This window comes from Hoplias malabaricus, chromosome 9 (assembly GCF_029633855.1).
Source record: "Hoplias malabaricus isolate fHopMal1 chromosome 9, fHopMal1.hap1, whole genome shotgun sequence".
NCBI lineage: Eukaryota > Metazoa > Chordata > Actinopteri > Characiformes > Erythrinidae > Hoplias > Hoplias malabaricus.
In genome coordinates, this window is record NC_089808.1 from 10,315,174 (window position 1) to 10,332,040 (window position 16,867).

The 16,867-nt window shown below is 36.2% G+C and overlaps 2 protein-coding genes across 2 annotated transcripts; both read right to left on the reverse strand.

Moving 5' to 3' along the window:
• Nucleotides 1-3,668: 3,668 nt before the first annotated feature.
• LOC136706813 (macrophage mannose receptor 1-like) lies at nucleotides 3,669-5,940 on the reverse strand. Its single transcript, XM_066680460.1, has 5 exons — nucleotides 5,901-5,940; nucleotides 5,166-5,204; nucleotides 4,870-5,078; nucleotides 4,306-4,474; nucleotides 3,669-4,057 (listed from the first exon to the last, which is right to left on the reverse strand). The coding sequence occupies exons 1-5, from the start codon at nucleotides 5,905-5,907 to the stop codon at nucleotides 3,693-3,695; spliced, it is 789 nt and encodes a 262-aa protein (XP_066536557.1). The 5' UTR covers nucleotides 5,908-5,940; the 3' UTR covers nucleotides 3,669-3,692.
• A 3,193-nt stretch (nucleotides 5,941-9,133) lies between these two features.
• On the reverse strand, nucleotides 9,134-14,179 carry LOC136707279 (C-type mannose receptor 2-like). The gene is made up of 6 exons (XM_066681259.1): nucleotides 14,146-14,179; nucleotides 11,885-11,923; nucleotides 11,585-11,799; nucleotides 10,420-10,576; nucleotides 9,624-9,983; nucleotides 9,134-9,539 (listed from the first exon to the last, which is right to left on the reverse strand). The coding sequence occupies exons 2-6, from the start codon at nucleotides 11,919-11,921 to the stop codon at nucleotides 9,532-9,534; spliced, it is 777 nt and encodes a 258-aa protein (XP_066537356.1). The 5' UTR covers nucleotides 11,922-11,923; nucleotides 14,146-14,179; the 3' UTR covers nucleotides 9,134-9,531.
• Between the last annotated feature and the right edge of the window lie 2,688 nt (nucleotides 14,180-16,867).

The following is a 16,867-nucleotide window of genomic DNA, read 5'->3' on the forward strand; positions in this document are numbered from 1 at the left end:
GGCCCGGCTTGCTTAAAGTTTGTCACTTTTCCACAGGCAGGGCTCCCCTGCAAAATGGAGCCAGTGACATTGCAAAATCTAATCTCTGCGAATCGCTGGTTTTGATAACCACAACAACTGTGGTGGTAAATTTGGTGCTCATACTCATTGTGTATTTGCGTGTTCATTTTGTTTTTGAACTAAACACAGCTCCCCGCCACAGTTCTCACAGATCAGTTTTATTTGCATGTTCGGCTTTCACTGGAAATTTTCATCAGCCATTGGCCCAAGGAGCATATGAACCTCTTAAAAACACCTCAAGGTAAAGTTACAAGCTGTCGTTGTGAGTCCGATAAAAATAAATATGAAAGCTGCTGTAACTTAAGAGATTTAACAAGCGTCAGTTTGTGCTGGATTTGAATGAGCTCTGCATTTCGTGGTGAGATACATCTCTTTGACCAATCAGCGCCCTGCAGGGTTTACACATCACTGTTTAGTACCTACTTGGCACAGTTGGAACCCCAAACGAGCTGGGACTGAAAACCTACCCGGTTCCAGGTACCAGATTTGGCCAGTGGAAAAGCCGAGTTGTGCCAAGTTGAGTAGAGTCATGTAGGTAACTATACAACTATACATAGCTATACATAGCAACATTAGGAATTTGAGTGGAAGTTGGGGGAAACACTGTACTGATCGTTTGATTTACTTTTAGTTGGTATGGATTTTGTGTACATTTCTGTTAAACATAGTGTTTGTTTGTTTCCATCCATCCATTATCTGTAACCGCTTATCCAATTTAGGGTCGCGGGGGGTCCAGAGCCTACCTGGAATCATCGGGCGCAAGGCGGGAATACACCCTGGAGGGGACGCCAGTCCTTCACAGGGCAACACAGACACACACACACATTCACTCACACCTACGGACACTTTCGAGTCGCCAATCCACCTGCAACGTGTGTTTTTGGACTGTGGGAGGAAACCGGAGCACCCGGAGGAAACCCACGCGGACACGGGGAGAACACACCAACTCCTCACAGACAGTCACCCGGAGCGGGAATCGAACCCACAACCTCCAGGTTCCTGGAGCTGTGTGACTGCGACACTACCTGCTGCACCACCGTGCCGCTGTTTGTGAGAAATTTTGAGAAATCTAAGGATGGTCTCTGATTTTTGCGAAATATTGTATTTATTCAGGCCTGGATATAATTAAACACATATTCTGTTCATTCCCAATACTGACCTTAGCTGTATAGAAACACTTTGATCTCTTTTCTTATGTAAGGCATAATATAACCCAAAGTTCATTTAAGCAATAATACATGAGGGAGTGCTTTTCTCAAGATTTTGCCTGGTGTGCTGCAGTTGTAGGCATGAGGCCACAGGTCATGTTTTTCAATGTTCCACAAAGTAAAATAGTTCCATTCCATCACATTTCTTTTTTGCTATTTTCAATTAACTCTGGAACTTGAACTGGTTCTGTTCAAGATTTTTGAACCTTGGTTCTCTCCAGCAAGCTGGTCGGTGTTTGCACTGGTTTTGATCTGAATCAAGGCTGTGTTATTATAGTCAGAGCCAGAGATAAATAGATAGAGTCAGTAAATTGTCATGGTGAACCACTGTTTAGAACGAGTTCAGATTGAAGTCATACATGTTTAAGTAAAAAGTGACTATTTTGAAGTATGTTTCCAGAGCCATCCAGGTCACATCTTCATCACTAATACTTTACCTTCACATTACATATATATATATATATATATATATATATATATATATATATATATATATATATATATATATATATACATACATATATCTACATCAGCACACAGCAACAAAAACCACAAAAGAAGCATTTTCCTGTTTATTTTTTCCTTGCTATTTTTATTTGTATATCAGTCGGAATGTGGTCCATTGCACTTTATTCAAAACATAGTGTGCGAAAAGAAAATGAACTGGTTCCCCATTGGTTGCAAACTCTAGGCACACCCACCAACTTGTAAGCACTGGCGTCGTTGCTAGGTTACATGTTTTTTGTAGAGTAATACCTGAAAATCTTTGGTCAGAGTGCAATTAATGTGCAATATTGGCACTCCTGGAACGTTTCTTAGCCAATCACATTCCAGGGTTGGAAATAACTGTGGTATATGGCTCTTATTCAGCAGTGTGTAAATTTGAATCCAGAATAATTAAATACAAATACAATCAGAAAAAGTTGTATTATTTATGAATTTTATTTTTGGAATAGCTGTACAATCAAACACACATCAGAGATATTTTGCATATACTACATACAGGGTGAATCAAACTTCACAGGACACCCATTTATCTGAATACCCCAGCAAGTAATGGGTGCCTATCCTTTAGGCTATAACCGGAATATGGCGGCCATCTTGAAAGCCCCCATTGGGCAAGTTCTTTCAATGGGAAAATAGTCATGTAGCATATCAAATAAATAAAAGGGTGTTCTGCAAATTTAACTTTTTCCAAATCTCACCTCATGGAGTCTGTATTATTTGAGTTTATCATCCAATACCTAGTTTTACCAGTTAATAAATAATAATTTTAAATAATGTGTGCTGTTGTTTTAAAAAAATCATGCGATCAAGGAGAATCTGAATAAAACTTTGTTCTTCAAACTCACTCACACCTACTACTTTATAGAAATACATTTTTTAGTTTAAATACACACATACACACAATTATTTTAGGCATCAGATTATTAATGTTTTTATATTTAAAAACTAGAAACAGGTTGGTCAGTGAAACTTTCTTTTCTATTCCCTTTGTGATTTTGCCAAAACTTTGGACATTGTTGGAAAACACTGGACATGTTTGTTAGTATTTTTCTGGAATTGAGGTTATACCTGAGCAAGCACAGCAAAGTAGCATAAAATAAACTAAAATAATACATTTTAATGTAAACCTAGATAGGGCAAAATCATCCACAGGAAGGAATTTCTCCAGTGATATTTACCAGAAAAATACAAGGTATTAATTAGTGTTTCAGATATTTTAATTGCATTTTCAATTAATTCTTGATTTTTTTTTTTAAGTTAAACATCACAGTATGCTTCTATTAACAAAAGTACTTTATAAAGTAAATATCACATTAAAAGGAAACTTAATCTGCTTTTGACTTCTTAAAAAATAATTAAAGTAGTTAATATTTTGAGTCTAATATAAATTGTTGATTAAACATCCCAGTTTATGATTACTGTATAATCTGTCAATAAATTTATAACCACACTATTAACATAAATAATCAATATGACTAGATTAAATAATAGGTAGTCCTCTTCTTTGTATGATGTTTAAAGTACATTTCTAATCAGAAAATGAAAGCATCTTTCATAAAATATCATTTGAAAATAAAAATGCAAATATTGCCATTTCACTTATTTCATTGTTAAAATTATTTTAATTTAGCCTATGCAGCTTTTCAAGCACTACTTTGGGACATCATTTTAGGCTAAAGAGGTTTAGCAATAAGAATCCATTTTATTAGATCAGGTTTTTACTTTCATTAGGTATTTACAAACTGATATTAAGTGCATTTGGCCACTGACTAAATGTAGTAGTTTCTGTAATACATTAATATTTGTGTAATTACATTTGTATTAAAGGTTTGTATTTTAAATTTGTCATTAAAAATAGCTAAACATATTAATTATTTAGTCAGTATCGAATATATAATCAGACGTTTGATCGTCTGACTAACCTTTGATTATACAGATGAAGTTAAGCTTCTGAGTCTCTAGCAGACTGATCCACTGTTTACTTCCAGACTGTATCGCTCCTGATCTGTCTCCACCTGTACAGACCTCCACCCCTGTCCCGTTCCCTGGAGCCCAGTTCTGGTAGCAGAGTGGCTCTCCATCGGTCCAGAACCAGAGATTCAGGATGCAGCTGTGATGTAGTCCCATCCACACATTAGCTGTGGTGGCATTTTTAGCAACCAGTTTCACCAACTGCTGATCTTCCACAGTGTGAACAGAGACAAGGTCCAAATGATTCTGTCTGCAGTATCCAAGAGCATCCCACCATGTCTTATTCTGATTGACCAAGATGAGAAAAACGTCTGCAGAAGTGTAAGAAAAAATACATTACAAAACAAAGTTCTGTTGTTTCTTTAAAAAAAAACGACAGCATAGATATACATGGCAGGTATAGAGCTATAATGATTCTAAAAAATAGTTAAGTCCCTGTATTTCCATTTATGCATGGAAAACTTTATTGGAGAACAAATGTTACTGCACAAACATTAAATATTTCTATGCAAGTGAACTTGTAACAGATGTCTACATTTCATCAGCATATATTACTCACTTTTATAGCAGACAAATGGATTTGAGTAAGATGTATAGCACGTCAAATCATTCCACATGTATTTATTTTCACTTTGTAATTCCACACAGTTATCACTCCCATGATTGTTTGGCTCTCCATTTTTCCAGTCCCTGAATGAGGAGTTACTCCCATCTGACCACACCCAGGTCTGAGGACAAATTAGTACCTGATCAGTAAAGACTTATTTAACAAATTTTTCACGATGTTTTAGTTATTAGCTCTTTTAATACAGAGGGTTTCTTTTTTCCCTTTTTGATTTTTAAGAATTTAATCATATTTAGAGACATAAATCTCCTAAATCTTTGTATATGAGAATATCTTTGAGCTCTCAACCGCCCACCCCCACAACACTCACATACACTTGTTTACAGAGTTCACTGCAATTTATTTTAAACATTGAAATTCGCACAACACTTCTTATTGAACAAAAAATAAAGTCACAAATCACTTTTAGAATAGAATTCCACATATATAAATAATTGCCCCCACCCACTGTACCACCTGGTTTAGGAACCACTGCTCTACATGTACACAATTACTTACAAGGGTGGTTTCATTTTGCCTCAGTCCTATCAAGAAATGTCCTTGTGTGCCATTGAGAACAGTTTTTACAGCAGCCATTTCTTCTTGGCTCTCGATGGTGGCCAGGTCAGTGTATTTCTCTCTGCAGTATTTCTGAGCCTTATTCCAGTTCTTTTTTTCATTCACAACATAAAACTGACGAGTCACACAAAAGCACAGGCTGCACAGACCTGCAGAGATCACAACATCTCATCAGCATGGCTGTACATTAATAACACATCAGAGAAATTTACAGGTGATCATAAACTTACACTGACCTGAGAAAAGCAAGTAAAAATACAGAGAAGAACCCATCACTGTGGAGAACGAGAGAGAAAGACTTCAGACATTAAATATCACAACTGTCTTTAATATCAGTTCATATTATTTAAGGCTTGACACTTAAATTCACAAGGTAAGGCGCCTCTGGGAAGATGTGGATCTTTTATATTTTATGGAAGCAAGAATTTGGTGGGTGTCAGTACTGTTGCTTTTGGTGGACCTGGAGCGAAATGTAATAAGCAGATATAAGGAACTGTGTAAAGGTGGGGTTATACTGTGCAATGGAGTTTATCTACAGATTGCAGTCTGACTTCAGCACACATGAAATCACAGCCTGTCTGTGTTTAATTCAGAAGCATTATTGTTTGTAGTGTGATTATGCAGCTCAGAAAATCCTCAAATAGAACTACAAGGACTGCTTCTGCTTAAACTGTGATACCTGCTTAAATGCTTCCCTAAAAATGGCCTGGCCATTTGGATAGGCATTGCAAAAATAAATGATAATTTTTAGTATTATATTTTTACCTCCTTGAATTAAAGTCTCTTAGAGTTATAATATAAATATAGAGTGAAAATATACATATATTCAAATATCTTCTTGGAAAACAACATTTCTTGGTGCATTACTGCAGCAGAGTTCTATATTTTAAATAAATAGTTAAATGAACATTCAAAGGCTGACTTCAAATGCTTTGACCAAGAGTTAATAGCATCTTAAATGTGTTTCTTACCAGTCATTGTTTGAGTTTGCTGTTCATCTGTGTCTCTCTCCTATAGTTAATGATCTCTGCAATAATAAAAGCCAGCCTATGTTTGTTTGTGCTACGTTTGTGATGCTAATTTACATTATGTTCCAGAGAACAAATGCAAATGCATAAGGATTCTCATAAGATATAAAGTCAAATGCAAATGTTTGGCAGTAAATCAATTATTGTTAAAAAACCTATTTGCACATTAGAAAATGCGTACATATCTTTAACAGAGTACACAGTTCTCCACATTGTAGCACACAATATTTTTTATATACTAAAAAAAAAGGCTTAGTGCCTGTGTTTTAACTGAAAATAAAAAAATCATTTATTTTTCCACTTTATTAAATTTTGTCAAAATATGAATGAATATATTTATAACATGTCTGATAAGATTTAATACCTAAATCTTATAAGTCCAGGGACCTGAAGGTTGTGGGTTCGAGTCCCACTCCGGGTGACTGTCTGTGAGGAGTTTGGTGTGTTCTCCCTGTGTCCACGTGGGTTTCCTCCCACGGTCCAAAAACACATGTTGGTAGGTGGATTGGAGACTCAAAAGTGTCCGTGAGTGTGTGAGTGAGTGTGTGTCGCCCTGTGTAGGACTGCCACCCTCTCCAGGGTGTGTTCCCGCCTTATGCCCAATGATTCTGAGTTTGCTCTGGACCCACCGCGACCCTGAACTGGATAAGCGGTTACAGATAATGAATGAATGAATTAAATTAAATCTGGATAGATAAAAGACATTATAATGCCAAAAACTTTAAAGATGTAATCAGTTTATTTCTCAGTTATTCATTATAAATAAAAACAGAAGTTACACTTTGGGTTGTATGTTCTGGGAGATCAAATGGTAGATACTAAGCTCTCTTGTTGCTCACTGTGCATAAATCTCAGTACACATAGGACCTGCTCATTAATATGTACTGATACTTATGGAGAAGTTACTCTGTAAGCCCCAGGAATGTACAATCTAAAATGCAGACTCTATTTTAAAAAGTTTCTAAAAATGTCTACATTAGTATACTTTCTTAATATTTTTGCATAGTGTGTGAAATGTGAAAAACAGCTCGTTGTCTCATAACAAAATTTTAAACATTTACCTCAGCAGAAGCAAAAGCATAAAAGTATTAATATTTGAAAATTCTTAAGACAACTCAAATCCATCAAAATTTTAATTAAACCCTCATATATAAGTAAATGCAATTATTTATATCATACCTCTCGTTGTGTTGGGTTTAATGTTGACAAAAGGGCAGACTTTAGGGCTGCAGGGAAACGGATACTTTTCATATATTCAAATATTATGTAAATGCATCCACACTGTAGATAGTGTATTTTTTTATGTATGTAGGTATCGTTTTTATCAGCAGAATCTCTAGCTATTATAGCTAGGCTATTGTTAGACCTCAGCTCCTAGATGTCCAGTCTGATCTGTAAAGGGGCTGTGTGACTGCAGACTTTCATTCTAATCAAGCAAAATCTCATCTAACTCTGCATAATTATTCTGTTAGTCCCAGTGTTCAAGTAACTGTGGGAATAAAACCTGTGTCCACACTGGTGCTTTGTGGATGGGATTTGATATTCCTGCTCTTGTCTATCTGTACAAGCTAAGAATCCATATATTCAGAGTGAACAACCACACAGTTTTGGGGTAATATATTAAATATAAAAGTAAAATATAAAAGTAAACCTGTAGCTTAAAGACCAAAGCTGCTGCCTGGAGCATCCTACAGACTTCCAGGAGTCAGATCATTGTAATAGGCTATAAACACGAGACGACTATTAGTAGAGTTAATGACCAAATTACTCATTTCTAACTTATTCAGAAACAGTAATAACTAATGCTTAATTAATATATTACATAACCCCATGCTTATGTTTTTCCTTTCTGTTTCTCTAATCATCAGTCTTTATCTTTCTGCATTTCTAAAAGTTTTGAGAATGATTCTTAATATCATCTTGGGGTCTTTTGTACTTTACAGCAGCTAATGTGGCTTTGTCTTTGCTACTGGCAGAAATATTTGCATGTTCTGAATCTGAATAATAAATACAAACTCAAATTTTAATGTGGAATACAACATATTTGCATATCTAGAAGCAAACTTAGTGCAAGTAATGGGTGAAGCAGACATTAAAATGCAATACTATGGCATGGACTTCATGTGACCAACTTCACCAACTTCATGTGAAATTTGACTGAAAACATTTGTCTGGAATTTACTTGAAAGCATCAAATTAAGAGGTTTTTTAAACACAGCTGTGTATTTTGATTATAAACTTTATAACTAGGTATTATAAAAAAATGTCATTCTGAATAATCGAAAAGCTTAAACGTCTCTGATTAAACTTACATGTCAAAAATATAAATGACAAAAATTTGGATAACATAAGAAATATTCTTAGATCATTTCCCAATAATGTATCAGAAAACTACAATAAATAGAGTATTTTGTTCAAATGTTTAATGGTTGTCCTTCTTCGCATTCATTTGGTTCATGTTCATGTGTAACCCTGCAGTTCCAGTCACTAGGTTTATTCTTATCTGTGTACATTTATTCATTTTGTGTTTATAAAACTTTAACCAGTCTCACCATGTGCTCTGGCTCTGTCTTTGTGACTCTAAGGTCTTTGGCATAATTAGAAGACATGCAGGAAATGAACATTGTAAGGCACGCTATGAAGAAGAGTTCTATACAATGCTTCTACAGTGCATAATTTTTGTTAAATTATTATATGAAATGAATATGTGTTTACAGGTTCTTAGAATTAGAATGAGAATCTCTGTATTGGGCACTGTGCTTGCACACAGAGGATTTTTTTCTCCGCATTTGACCCAATCCAGGCAGTAAAACACACATTAGCGAACACTAGGGGGCAGTAAACACACATGCCCGGAGGGGTGGGCAGCCCTAGCTATGACGCCTGGGTTGCAGTTGGGGGTTCGGTGCCTTGCTCAAGGTCACTTCAGTCATGACCTGCCAGCTCTGGGGATCAAACCAGCAACCTTCCAGTGACAAGCTCAGTTCCCTAACCACCCGGCCACTTTCTCTACTCTGTATCTATTTAATCTCATTAGATACTTCAAAGACTTTGCTGAATCAGTTGGACTGGAGTCAGAAGGAGTTCAAAAACAAAATGAATCATAAATATACCATAAATAATTCAAGAGCAGTCACAACAAAACCACAGTCTTCAACAGTGTTAGAAGTGTGAAGAATCAACACCAGAGTTTATTTACTGGAGCAAGCACAGAAAACAGGAATCTACAGTCTAAAAATCATAAAAATATGAACCTACTAACCACGTATATCAGTAAATCTACAGACAAATTTGTGAATGGCTGTTTTTGTTACAAAGATAAATATAGCAGTCCGTAGCATTCAGGCTCAGTGTGAATAAAAGAATAACGATGTAAAGTCTATACTTTTCTCTACATGTTGAATGTTGCCAGAATTTTTCTTACAAAAAGATTTCTAAAGCTTCTAAACAATGACTAGAACTGGGACTATGGTACATGTTATAAATGAATATATGTCACTTAATTATCAAAACTATGCTGAGGAAGAAAGGAATATTAATTATCAGCATGATTTTGAGCAGCTTGTATCCTCTTCTACATCTCTAAAGGAGAAAAGCAAACATCATCAGACATTATTTATTCATTGTTAATATTCAGACATTGACAAATATAAGTCCATTACTGACCCTCGTCTGTGCAGATGAAGTTGAGTTTCTGATTCTCTGACAGACTGATCCACTCTTTACTTCCAGACTGTATCGCTCCTGATCTTTCTCCTCCTGTGCAGTCTTCCAGCTCCATCCCGTTCCTCAGGGCCCAGTTCTGGTAGCACAGGGACTCTCCACTCACCCAGAACCAGAAGCTGAAGGTGCAGGTGTGACGCAGACCCAGCCACACATTAGCAGTGGAGGCATAATTAACTGCAGTCTTCACCCACTGCTGGATTGTCTCGTTATGAACAGAGACCAGGTCCACGTGGTGCGTTCTGCAGTACTTTAGAGCGTCTTTCCATGTCTTGGTTTCATTAACCAGAGTCAGTGAAATATCTGCAGAGAGATGAGAATAAAGACTTAATCAATAGTTATTTCTGAGCTTTCTTTGTCTAAAGTATAGAGTCAGTGGTGTGTTTCATTGTGTTTCTGTTTCTGTGTGTTTCAGTGTTGGTTTCTGCAGTTTATCACTCCATGAATTTTTTCGGAATTCTGCTTTAAAGTCCTCACTCAGTGCAACTGCTTTAAACACAATTTTAAACTGAAATATACTGAACATAAATATAAAGGCAACACTTTTGTTTTTGCTCCCATTTTTCATGAGCTCACCTCAAAGATCTAAGACTTTTTCTATGAACACAAAGGCCTTTTTCTCTCAAATATTGTTCACAAATCATGAAAAATGGGAGGGAAAACAAAAGTGTTGCCTTTATATTTTTGTTCACTGTAAATGCACCTCATGTACTGCATATTATTACCTTATATTACTCACTTTTGTAGCAGACAAATGGATTTAGTTGACTGCAGTGAGCATTATTCCACTGGTTGTTATTCCATAATTGCACACAGTCTTCACCCGGACCGTTGCTTGGCTCTCCCGGATACCAGTCCCTGTACGAGGAGTTACTCCCATCTGACCACTCCCAGGTCTAGAAACAAATTAATACCTGATCAGTACAGAGTCCTCCACAAATATATGAACCCCTGATAAACACGAGCAAGACGAACACTAAAACATTATTTAATGCTGATCTTTTGAGGTCTCCTTAAAACTATGACTGTTAAAACAAAAACCTATTCTTTCCTTGAGGTTATATGAAAAAATATTTAATTGAACTAAAAGCATTAAATAAAATAAAGTGCTGTCAAAATTAATGCATTAACGTACACAGGGCTTTAGTGCATTACATTTTTTAACTAATTATTAATTTTTAAAATTTGGGCATGACTTCCTCCCATAATTGACTCCTTTTACAGAACCAAGTGATTTTTTATTTAATATCCATTATAAAAAACTCTAACATAGGCAAGATGCGATTAATTGCTACAAATTCTGTGGTTCTTTTGTTGACTGTTTTGCTAATTCATCAACAGCACTATGGAAATATAAAGGGGAGAGAACGATTATGGCATTTGTCTGAGAATCTGTGTTTTTCTTTCAATCTTTTAAAAAATATTTTACCTACAGCACAAAGGTAAATGTAACATTCCACATCAATGTCTTCAGCTAAATTAGGAGTTGAGCTAAAAGCACTCAGTCACCGCACTAGACTTGAAGCTGTTTCCTAAGAAGAAATGGGGCTCCAAATGTGCTTTCCAGCTGAGACCTGTGTGTTTGTGTTCTATCATCTCTAATCACCCAGCATCAGAACTACTCTTCCAGCATCGAATGTGAAGCCTTTACAGTGGATTAGAATCTGTTACAGAGGACAAACTCCCATTTAAAACCCTGCAGTTTAGAAAATACAATGGATGAACCTCAGTCCACGAACTTTTGGCCACACAGTGTATATGAAATAGGTGCAGGTTGTTACATTAGATCATTATCACACACTGTGGCTCAGAGAAAGTAACTTTAAAACATGTTTCTTTAATGTTAATTGTGTTAATGTCAATGCATAATACACTCTTCTAAATGTTAATGTGCATGTTCTTACAGAGTTGTCCAGTGGATCTTTCGGCCTGAATAGTCCTATCCAGGACTTTTTTGATGGTGATGATGTAGCTATTAAAACATCCATCTCCTTTTGGCTCTCAATGGTGGCCAGGTCAGTGTTGTTCTCTCTGCAGTATTTCTGAGCTTCAGTCCAGGTCTTTTTTTCATTCACCAGATGAAACTCATGAGTCAAACACAGAGAAAGAGTCCACAGACCTGCAGAGATTAAAACCTCTCGTCAGCATGGCAGTACAGTTCTGAAACAGCAGAGATTGACAGATCATTATGAACTAACACTGACCTGAGAACAGCAGGAGGAAACACAGAGAGGAACCCATGACTGTGGAGAAGAAGAAAGAGAGAGAACACAGGCATTAAACATTACATCAGTCTTTAGTGTCAGTTCATTATTAATTCATGCTGCTGATCTGAATATATTTTGCTAGAACCACAGTTAGAGAACTGAGAAGAGCACTAGTCTCGGCACTAGTTTTCTTCAATGTCCTACATATATCTCACAGCCATCAATTCATTATTTATGCATTTAATACATTATTGTGATTGCTTTGTATATTTAAATGCTTCAGACGACTGGTTCCTAACTCACTGTAAACTATTCTGATTGTGCACTTTTCTCTGGAATGGTGCTGTTCACATTCAGAATGAGTGAATCGTAATTGAGTTCATCAGAAAATTTAGCTGAAATTCCCCCTAAAGTGGATAGTGTCCTAAACCTGGAGAAACGGCTGTTGCGTATAAAACCATCTTTTAGAGACAGTAATTTATAACCCCAAATCTGAGGGACATAGTGGGTGTAGAGGCTTTGAACAGACAAACCCTGTTTCTAAAAGTGTTAAGACGCTGTGCAAAATGTAAATAAAAACTGAAAGCAATGATGTACTAATCATTTAAAAACTATATTTAACTGAAAACAGTACAAAGACAATATTTTAATGTTGATCCTGAGAAAGTTTATTGTGTTTGATAAATATTTGCCTGTTTTGAACTCGATGCCAGCAACACATTATAAATATATTGGGTTTTGGCTAAAAAACAAAGAGCGATCAATTTGTGTAATGCTACAAAAATTTAACTACACACATTATCCCTGAGAATTCTACCACATGGTTTTATATGCAATAATCATTTTGCACAGCATCCCAGATTTTCTGGAAATGGAGTTTATATTTGACATTTTTGACTTATGTCTAAATATGTAAGACAGATTATTTTATTTAAAAATGTAGGTTTTTAGTGTGGATCCAAAACACAGAACAGTGTCAGCACTTCTAAAGTAGTGACCTTTGGGGGCAGCTGTGGCCTTGAGGTTAGAGAAGCGTGTGTGAGGTCAGAGGGTCGCTGGTTCAGTTCCTGGGACAGGAAAGGAAAAATTCATCCATGGCTAAGGTGCCCTTGAGCAAGGAACCTAACCCCCAAACTACTCTCAGACACCAAGGTGTTTGTTAGGCCCCTGCTCCGGTTGTGTGTGTGTTCACTGCCCCTAGTGTGTGTTTATGTGTTCGCTACCACGGATGGGTCAAATGCAGAGAAGCAATATCCCTAAGAGGATTAATATGCTTCCATGTCATCACCCTTTTACTCCTGCATCCTATAGTGCATCACTATAGCCCCACAATCCTGTCCCTTCCCCCAGTTCTTCTTCTTGCTGAGCACATGAAGGTCCCCACTCTAGTTTTGTTCCCCAGCCTCGCCTCCTTCACACACCCAGACAAGCAGCAGTGTCCTCAAACACCTCAACCTCTCGCACATACTCCATCTCTGTCTGGACTGTGGCTAAACATCAGCAAGATTTAAAAATCTTTTTTGCCACGATATTAAAGTGTTTTTTTCTAGCTATTTGTGACCAATTGGAGATAAACAGTGCTTGATCTTCTGTCATGGTGTAGACTGATGATGTTAACACACCGTTTTCACTCTGGTACCTCCGGTGCACTCTGAAGTGAAGAGGACAGTGACATCTCTACTTGTAGTGCCCAAACCCAATGCTTCTAAGACCCTGAAAAGTCCATTATTTGCCTTAGTTTTCTTCATCTTCAATAACGTTATCAGCTTGCCTTTTGCTTCCAGACTGTAGTTCTGATTTGACCTCCTCCTATATTTACTACATTATGAGTGAAATTTAAGACAATTCTAAGGGCCTTTTTTTATTTTTTATTTTTATTTCAATATTAATTTATTAAACTTTCATCATGCATAAAACAGTATTTAAATTTTCTTTTGTTTTCCTCGTTTAGAAAAAGTTATATCATTGTGTTACATACAAGAGATTAGAACAAGTCATTTTTGATGAGGAACTAATTAGTTTCATTTCTTAAATTATAGTCAGTAGAATATAGAACAAACACTTAAACTAATCTTTTAAACTGTTATTTAGGTGCGAAGTACATCAAAAGCATCTATAAAGGAAATGCTTAATTCATAATTGATAACATATATTTAATCTAGAACAGCAAGTATTTGAAGAATCTAATACTGTTTTAGACTTTAGAACTAAGGTTATTATTCACATGAGGAAATATTTTAATAATGATATTTTCTCACCTGAAACTCTCGGTGATGTTGCCTTTCTAGTGTCTGTGAGTGAATATGGGTTCTGTTAATAAAGAGTGCACTTCTTTCTTTGTTGTGATGGTGATTTACATGAAGGCTCACTGCAGGCAAATATGTGCACACAGTGAATTCATTCATTTTATTAAAAGCAAATATTTTTAGCAAACAGTTAGTAGGCACCTGTACATGACTGACTTCAGATGTGTTTGAATACGTTTGGTGTAGAATCTTTTACAGCATGCTTTGTGTTTTCAGGGTTTAAAACACTGCAACTGCTTTGATCTCATTAGTTACTAGACTTTTCTTTGTTGAATCAGTTGAACTGGAGTCAAATGCAGCTCTCCTGAAGTAGCAGAGAGTTCAAAAACCAAGTGAATCATAAAAAAAATACCACAAATAATACAAGAAACATCATAAAATACCACAAAAATCTTCAACAGTCTTAGAAGTGTGAAGAATAAACACTAGAGATTTATAATCAGAGCAAACACAGAAAACAGCAACCTGCAATCTACAAACCAAAATATATATTAATAAATGATAATAAAAACCTAAGTCTGTTTTTTTTTTTTTTCATAATAAAATCTGTAGCATTCAGGCTCAATAAAAGAATAAAGCTGTAAAATATATACTTATTTCCACACGTTATATGTTGCCAGAATGAGTGTCTTTACAACGACAAGAAAATGTACCATATTCTCAGTTATATATTAATAGTTTTCAAACTAAACTTGACTTTCTTATTAAAACTATGCTGAGGAAGAAAGGAATATTAATTATCAGCGTGATTTTGAGCAGCTTGTATCCTCTTCTACATCTCTAAAGGAAAAAAGCAAACATCATCATCATTATTTATTCACTGTTAATATTCAGACATTGACGAATATAAGTCCATTACTGACCCTCGTCTGTGCAGATGAAGTTGAGTTTCTGATTCTGTGACAGACTGATCCACTGTTTACTTCCAGACTGTATCGCTCCTGATCTTTCTCCTCCTGTGCAGTCTTCCAGCCCTGTCCCTTTCCCCCGGGCCCAGTTCTGGTAGCACAGGGACTCTCCACTCACCCAGAACCAGAAGTTCAAGGTGCAGGTGTGACGCAGACCCAGCCACACATTAGCAGTGGAGGCATAATTAACTGCAGTCTTCACCCACTGCTGGATTGTCTCGTTATGAACAGAGACCAGATCCACGTGGTGCGTTCTGCAGTAATTTAGAGCGTCTTTCCATGTCTTGGTTTCATTAACCAGAGTCAGTGAAATATCTGCAGAGAGATGAGAATAAAGACTTAATCAACAGTTATTTCTGAGCTTTCTTTGTCTAAAGTATAGAGTCAGTTGTGTGTTTCATTGTGTTTCTGTTTCTGTGTGTTTCAGTGTTGGTTTCTGCAGTTTATCACTCCATTAATTTTTTCAGAACACTGCTTTAAACCTCACTCAGTGCAACTGCTTTAAACACAGTTTTAAACTAAAATATACTGAACATAAATATAAAGGCAACACTTTTGTTTTTGCTCCCATTTTTCATGAGCTTACCTCAAAGATCTAAGACTTTTTCTATGAACACAAAAGACCTTTTTCTCTGAAATATTGTTCACAAATCATGAAAAATGGGAGGAAAAACAAAAGTGTTGCCTTTATATTTTTGTTCAGTATAAATGCACCTCATGTACTGCATATTATTACCTTATATTACTCACTTTTGTAGCAGACAAATGGATTTGCTTGACTGCAGCGAGCATTATTCCACTGGTTATTTTTCCATAATTGCACACAGTCTTCACCCGAACCGTTGTTTGGCTCTCCCGGATACCAGTCCCTGTACGAGGAGTTACTCCCATCTGACCACTCCCGGGTCTAGATACAAATTAATACCTGATCAGTACAGAGTCCTCCACAAATATATGAACCCCTGATAAACACGAGCAAGACGAACACTAAAACATTATTTAATGCTGATCTTTTGATGTCTCAAAAAAAAAATTTGACTTTAAATTTTCAAAATTTGGTCACGACTTCCTCCCATAATTGACTCCTTTTACAGAACCTAGTGATTTTTTTTCATTTAATATCCATTATAAAGAAACCCATTTCTAACGTAGGCAACACGCGATTAATTGCTACAAATTTTGTGATTCTATTGTTGACTGTTTTGCTAATTCATAAACAGCACTATGGAAATATAAAGGGGAGAGAATGATTATGGCATTTGTCTGAGAATCTGTGTTTTTCTTTCAATCTTTTAAAACATATTTTACCTACAGCACAAAGGTAAATGTAACATTCCACATCAATGTCTTCAGCTAAATTAGGAGTTGAGCTAAAAGCAGTCAGTCACCGCACTAGACTTGAAGCTGTTTCCTAAGAAGAAATGGGGCTCCAAATCTGCTTTCCAGCTGAGAGCTGTGTGTTTGTGTTCTATCATCTCTAATCACCCAGCATCAGAACTACTCTTCCAGCATCGAATGTGAAGCCTTTACAGTGGATTAGAATCTGTTACAGAGGACAAACTCCCTTTTAAATCCCTGCATTTTAGAAAATACAATGGATGAACCTCCGTCCACAAACATTTGGCCACACAGTGTATATGAAATAGGTGCAGGTTGTTACATTAGATCATTGTCACACACTGTGGCTAAGAGAAAGTAACTTTAAAACATGTTTGTTTAATGTTAATTGTGTTAATGTAAATGTATAATACACTCCTCTAAATGTT